This window comes from Ascaphus truei, unplaced genomic scaffold (genome assembly GCF_040206685.1).
Source record: "Ascaphus truei isolate aAscTru1 unplaced genomic scaffold, aAscTru1.hap1 HAP1_SCAFFOLD_1703, whole genome shotgun sequence".
Classification (NCBI taxonomy): Eukaryota; Metazoa; Chordata; class Amphibia; order Anura; family Ascaphidae; genus Ascaphus; species Ascaphus truei.
The window spans coordinates 29,153-36,534 of record NW_027454599.1 but is presented as its reverse complement, the minus strand read 5'-3'; the positions used below and the strand labels follow the sequence as shown (position 1 = coordinate 36,534).

At 42.3% G+C, this 7,382-nt stretch overlaps 1 protein-coding gene across 1 annotated transcript in view; it reads right to left on the bottom strand.

Annotated features, from left to right (window-relative positions):
* Positions 1 to 1,058: 1,058 nt before the first annotated feature.
* Positions 1,059 to 7,382, bottom strand: part of LOC142476756 (2-oxoglutarate dehydrogenase complex component E1-like) — a 32,061-nt gene continuing 25,737 nt past the window's right edge. The window contains exons 14-16 of the mRNA XM_075581923.1: positions 6,104 to 6,267; positions 5,143 to 5,297; positions 1,059 to 4,722 (exon numbers count right to left, since the gene is read on the bottom strand). Of these exons, the coding sequence (XP_075438038.1) occupies positions 4,602 to 4,722; positions 5,143 to 5,297; positions 6,104 to 6,267 (440 nt within the window). The 3' untranslated portion in view covers positions 1,059 to 4,601. The remainder of the gene's footprint in view (positions 4,723 to 5,142; positions 5,298 to 6,103; positions 6,268 to 7,382) is intronic.

Sequence of the window (7,382 nt, the reverse complement as noted above, 5' to 3'; positions counted from 1 at the left end):
ATGGGTTAACCCCTTAATTACTTTCACGGTTATTAACCAATAAGGTAATTAAGGGCTTAGGGGACATTAGAATGTATTTGCAATGTATTTTTGTGGCAACGGAGGACACCTGCTATTTCCTGACGTGGACATCCATCTTATTGCTGTGGTAAGTAGAACTGTATTTATTTACTTTATTTATGCTGGTTTATGTGTTTAATAATGGGCAAATAATCTATTATCCATATCTGGATATTTATTTTGCACATTACTGTACTGCATGTGGTTGGTGGTGGTGGTAGTGGATTTATTTATTTAAATGTTGGACATGTTTTATTTTTTTTACATACGGGGTTGGTACCTTAGGTCTGCGGGGACATATGGAGACCACCTGAGGACCCCCGGACGCCCACGGGTACCACCTGCGGACCCACGGGGGAAACTTGCGGGGAAGAACCGGGGCCCCACAGCTGTGGGGGCCCCGCAGACCCGCAAGGACCACCCGAGGTCCCCAGACCCGTGGGAACCACCTGAGGACCCCCAGACACCTGTGGAGTTTACCCGGGGACCCCCAAACACTCGCGGGCTCACCCGTGGACCCCATTGTGGCCCACATTGACCCGCGGGGATCACCTGGAGGCCCATGGTGCCTAGCAGGGACTACCCGGAGACCCCCAGGGCACCCCCCTCTGGTGCACTGTCGGGCCTGAGGTAATAATCCTGTATGTAAAATAATAAATCATGTTTTTATGGGGGGGCACAGGGGGTGGGTGGGTTATGTATTAATGTTTGTTAAATATGGTAATGTTTATTGTGGGGCATAGGAGGTAGTAGTGGGGCTGTTCTGTGTAGTGTTTTTATTGTGGGTAGTGGGGGTGGATGTCTGAGGAAGGGACGCATTAGTCCTGAAACGTTACCTTTATTAGCTCTGATGCTGTGAATACTTTATTGAAGTTTTTTCAAACTCAAAACAAAGTCTCCTGTGTGCTCCTTCTTTTCCTCTATTTTGTGTTCATTAAAAAATAAATAAAAGGATTACACATTTTTAATATTCTGAAAAGAATCACAATTATGCGGGAGACGTCAAATTAGGATATATCCTTTATTTACTGATGAAGTAAAAAGATTACACTTTTATTTATGTATTTTTTTTAAAACTTATTTTAACAAAATAAATAGGATTGTTTGTCAGTGGCCTCCTCCTTAAAACATTTTGCACTTTTGGTTTCTAAGAAAAGAAAACTTCTCTCTTCCTGTCCCTTCCGTGCAGGTTAGTTTGGCACAAGCAGCTTAAATGGAAAAGTCTGAAGCTGAAGCTTGCTGAAGAGGAAACTGATTCTCTAGCAGTGAAGTGTTGCTTTCTGAATTGCAAAACATGCTGGGTCAAAAAGGGTTAAGTGAAAATATTTGGAAGCCTAGAAGGCACACTCATTTGCATACACGTAACCCCGAATCCTTTGCCTCTGCAGTGGCTCACAAACTTGTTTAATAGGAAAACATTGTGGTGACTGAGGAGGGAAGCACAACAGCGCTTAATTTTAGCACGGGGTTACTGCATTGTTACAAGTTCCCTCCTCCTCAGAGACATCTAACTGGAAGGGTCTCAACACCTTTACTGTCCCCCAAACATTAACACCACTCCTGATATGCACTCTGACAGTTTGGCAGATAAGGGGTAAAAATAAAAGAATTGACACATATTCCCCCAACACACACTTCCACCGTGATTAATTTCCAAGTGCTCTGGAGACTACTATTGTTCTTGAAACAATGGGTATCTGGACACCTTAAAAATGGAAGCCTTGAGAGCAGATGTAATTTAATGGTGTTTTTTGCTCATTTTACTGCAGGCAGAGATCATGGGCAGGAACAATTAGAAAATCAGAAATAAACAAAACAAAAACAACGATGGTTTATAATTGTTAAAATATCCCAAATGTATTTGTAGGGACTGCAAACCATGATGAAGAATGTTTATTGAAACGGTATAGAAATGAAAGACACTCTCTCCCTCTCTTTACATATTGTGCTCTGCTGTCATAAAAAAACATTTCACTGATCGAGATTTCAGTCAGAATGAAAATACAGTTTTAACAAGCAGGGGGACATTCTTGGCGTTTACATAGAATATACAAAGGGTGAAGGGACTGCATATATAAACCGTTTCATGTTTTATTTTTTTTAAATGCCCTGGTCTAGTGGGCTGTAACTCCACCACTCGTTAATAGTCAGGATTATGCAGTTCATTTCAGCATGGGGCCATATATACACACAGATTATTCAGGGGAGAAAAAAAATCAATCTATGTTATAAGGGAAAAAAAAAAATCAATCTGTTATAAGGGAAAAAAAATACATATTTTTGCCACTTTAACCAAGAGCCTGTGAGTGCCTTGTATTGTACAGTTTATAAATGCTTCACTAATAAAGCTAGACCAGTTAACCCAGGGGTGTGCAAACTTTTCCCCCTGCGCACCCGCCTGCTCTCCCCAGCGTCAAATAACGCCGCAGGGCCATGTGACGTCACATCACCATGGAAGCGTGACCCCGCAGCGTCATTTGACACATCGCTGGAAGGCAAGGTAAGTTTGTTAGAGGCCTCGCGTGATCCTCCAGCATTTAATTTAAATGCCTTGGGGGGACGGGACGTGGGACCACTGTATCCGCCGCCCCTCCTCCCGCGTCCGAGTCAACCTATTCATGTAAGTGCCACTCCATTGCAATTGTGTGTAATTTTTTTTAAATTTATTTAGGTTATGGTGGGTGAAAAGGTGACTAAAAACGCTCCACCATATAAAAATATTAACTTGTGAGCACATTCACGTGTCTGTGAGTGGGTTCACTGGCTTTGCATCTCATCCCAGGCTATGTTTAAAAACTGTGTTTAAACCAGCGAGCATTGGCTTAAGGGCTCTATGTAATAATGGACTTGAGACAAAAGGTGGCACTGTGTGCTCATTTGCATGTCATTTCCCAGAATCCCTTGCTGCAGTGGAAGCACTGTATGCTAGGTGAATGGCAAAAAGCAGGGTTGCAGACCTGTCTAAGACATGTGAATGTGCTCACAAGTAATATTTTTTATATATATTTATTCACATTTTCAGTTATGGTGAGTGAAAAAGGCACCACGGTGGAGGTTTCTTGTTGCCTTGTTCACCCACCATAACTTAAAATGTGATGGTAAATCCTACAGACTTGAAAATTGTAAAGCCAGTACAACCAACCTCACACTGATGAGATCCATTAAGGTCGAAACATGTCTGTTAGTGGTTTCTCTGGTTTTGCATCTGATTCCCATGCTGTGCTTAAACAGCGAGCATTAGTTTATAAGGGTTCCATGTAAAAATAGATTTCAGGCAAAAGGTGACACATTGTGTGCTCATTTGCATGTAATGTCCCAGACAATCTTTTGGCTTATGCATAAACCTCTCAAGACTATGTCACAGACATACAGACACACAAAAGGGACCCTTTTTATTTTTCATTATGTATTAATCGCTCAATCCCCATGTAAATTTGCACAATTGTAGGTCTATTAGGTATACAAGAAGTACAATGTAGACTATCAATTTATGTTGACATAATAGTGACATTAATTTAGTTAACAAGTAAAGGATACACTTTTGTAGGTACATGTTCATTAAACAAGAAATATAAGTTTCTCCTTTGTAGCTTGTAAATGTGTTTAAACTGTTTTAATCTAATCTAAAACACTAAGATTACTATAACGTTTGCGTTCAAAGTATGGTTCAAGTCCTCCTGGAGAAACGCACACCGAAAGACCAGAAAGCCACTGCCTGATGCATAATCGAAAACGTGTTGATCCAGCTGCTCCAACTCCTGAACGATACTGTACGTTCTTTTACGATTCGCTTTTTTTTAGTCCTCCTAGAGACAATCTTTTAACACAAAACATTTTATGTAAGCGTTTTGGACCATAATTCTTGATTATTTTTGTTGTGATTTTTCTGCAAATATGACAAAAAATAAAAAGGGTCCAGTTTTCTCTGAACAGTGTGAGAGATATATATAGATATCCATATATATCCAAGAGTAGGACCAAAACGTTGATCTGTGCATAAAATATTTTTTCAGCATATTGAGTTCCTGAGAGTGCCTATTTAAACTCTGTTTTTGTATCCACAAGTTTGCTACTTATTACGCGAGTGATTATATATATTTATAGTTCTGCAGGCCAACTACTTTAAAATCAAAAGGAGTTTATCCCTTGTTCAACCAGCAACACATTTCTGTGCATTCCTCTGCATGTTATTTATATGCCTTTGCAAAACCATACAATTGCCGGATTTTTAGGAAGTCTGAAATATGGCTGCCACTTCCATACAAATCAATCGTTAATTACATTTCTAAGGAATAAAAACAGAGCCATGGGATATATATGTACACGCACGTACGCACGCACGCTTTAATGACTTGGATCTTTTGCACCATTAATAGCTGCAGTGGGGTCAGTTGTGTAGCAGCAAAAATCGAGCCACACGAGTTTTATTTTACCCCCTTCTCTGCCAAGATTAAAGCAATGACAGAGGAGAGGGAGAGGCCATCCCCTGTCAGTGTACGGCTGGAAGGTGGGGGAGTGCAGGAGGGAGCGAAGGAGCAGGTCTAGGAGAGGCCCTTGTATGAATCCAGGTTGAATGCCGTTTCCAAGAAGCGTTTCAGCTCTGTTGTGTGGGTTTTCTTGTTACCCGTCGCAGGAGCAGCTGCAGGATCCCTACCAGCGTACCTTGGAGGGAGGGGGAGACACAAAAAAAAGGGTCAATGCAAACAAACACAGGATTTCAATCTCCAGCTCAGCATTTGAGAAGAGTAGACTCCATGTCCCATAGCTCCCTTCTGTCTGTCACCCTGCGGGAGTAGGGAAAGACTCCATGGGTCGTAGCTTGCAAATGTGGGTTAGTGTGTTGTCCAAGTCCCTGTCTGGAAATGGTTATGGGCAGTGGTCGACAAATCACCAAAAAATCTACTCGCCGAACAAAAAAATCTACTCGCCACCTAGTACCACACGTGTGCTGCTTGGGCCAATAGGAGCTCGCCACGATGTTAAAGCCACTCGCCCGGGGCGTGCAAATGTATAGGTTTGTCGAACACTGGCTATGGGGGTGAGTGCCAGGCCCTGGGTGTATCACATGTACGCAACACTCACCATACAGGTTTTGCGCGGTTTATCGTGGTGCGTAATCTCGGCTTCACGTAGTCGTAGTAGCCCTGGTTCTTGTGCTCCTCCTGGCACCACGCCACTTCCGCGTTGGGGTATTTATTCACTTCCTGTCCCACCAGATCAAACGGGAATGGAGAAAGCTGGAGGGGGGGCAAATGAAAAAGGTGGTGAACAACAGGTCAGCACCACATTTATTTTTTGTTTGAAATATTTCTCCCCTATTCTCCACTTACTGATTTTTAAGCTACATTTCATTCCTAAAAAATAAACCCAACACCTAAATTAATATGGCTGCTAAAGCCCTCTTGCTTAGTTAGATTTTAAGACTTCAACGAGCCTCGTCAGAAGAGCAAAGGACGAGACAGTCTCTCCAATATCTGCATGGAAAATACGTGTTTGAAAATGTCAGTCAATTTCTGATCTATAATTTTGTGAAAAAATTGTACTTCAAATCTTTTGGCCAAAATAAAATAATATGAAAATAATGTGGGTGGGGGGACCCTGCAGATAAGACTCCCTTGGGGGATGCACAGAACTCGGGTTCAGGTGAAACTTTGTAGCCTCAATGAAACACAGGTCATGGGGACAGGGGACGGGGGAATAGGCTTAGGGAGAAGCGTAGTGGTAATGTCACTGCCTTTGAACTCTGTTACCATCCCAGTTAGGTCTCCTTGTAAGTATGTATGTATGTTTTCATTTATATAACGCCATCCATGTACATAGCGCTTCACAGCAGTAATACACTTGATATAATAATATAACACATAATGGGAATAAGCGCTTGAGACATAAAAGTAACATTTGGGGGAAAAGGAGTCCCTGCCCTGAAGAGCTTACTATCTAACTAACTTTATCTCCCCCTGCCTCAGGCATCAAGATTACATTGCAAGTTCTTCAAGACAGGGTCTCATTGTATTTACCATTGTATTAAATCCTGCCCACTCACCTGCTCCACGCGTGCGATGGCCACGTCCGACTCCATGCCTCGGGTGCTGCGTTCCTTGGTCAGGTCGTAGTACACTTTCCCGGTGCAGAAGAGCAGGCGTTTCACCCCCTCGGGATTCTGGGAGGCAGGACCGCTGTCCGGGATCACTCTCTGGAAGTGAGTGCCTGGGGTGGAAGGGGAAGCAGGGTGGGAGTGGATTATACAGGGGTAAGGGGAGCTGCTACATATCGCTCATGAATGAATGCAGGACATGCTATATGTCTGCTTCCCATTACTCCACTACAACTCTGGAGAAGGAGCTTAGTGGGAATGCCTTTGCAGTGGGTGAAACCGGTTACAATCCCAGCGTCAGCTCCTTGTCACCTTGGGCAAGTCACTTTGGCCCATATATACTAAACAGTGCTGGTCTGTAAGACACATTACGGTGCCAGAAGATACCTTACAGCCTATTCAAGTGAATACGTCAGAAGGTGCCTCGTGGAATAGCACCACTTCGAAAACATGGCACTTTATCTCACTATGCCTCAGGTACCAACATTAGATTGCTTCCTCTTCAGCCCAGTGCCTGGAAAAAGTCTCTGTACAGCACCAAATATTCTGTCAGCGCTATATAAAACTAGAGTATATACTGTAACAGGGGGAGTGGAGGACACGGTGAACGATGCAACGAGCATTTAGCTCAATTGTTACCCGATATTGAGTCAGCAGGTCAAATAAATCCCTCTTAGCACCACTTAAAAAAAGCTAAAACAAATAGTAGCAATGCACCCCCTGCCCACATGTCCTGCTTAAAAAATACAAAAACAAACAAACTCCCCCCCCCGTTTTTCTAGTGTTAAAAACATGATTTAATCTCTAGCTTGTAAAGTTACCATGGGAACCTTTACACTGCTCTAGGGAGAGCTCCATTTTAAGCTCCCATGACACTTAATATTTCAAAAGCTTATATCTCCTTAGTAAAGCATTACATTTATAAAAAAAAAATTGGAATGGACAATAATAAATAGAAACATATGGTGATCAGTAAGAACTGCTGTTTCAAACAAAAAAGACCTTAAGAAATTAGATCATTTAATTAGGAAACTTGATTCCAAACACAAACCCCATCCATCCCAAACATTAGGAAACCAGTTAGGTAGGACTAGAAGGGACGTTTAGGTTTTACAGGTGGAATAAACCGGTAAGGTCAAAATAATTGTATGATATGGGTAACGAACCTGACAGATTTTTGACTCAGAAACGTTAATCAATACAGGTGAAGCCTAGAACATAAGCTATT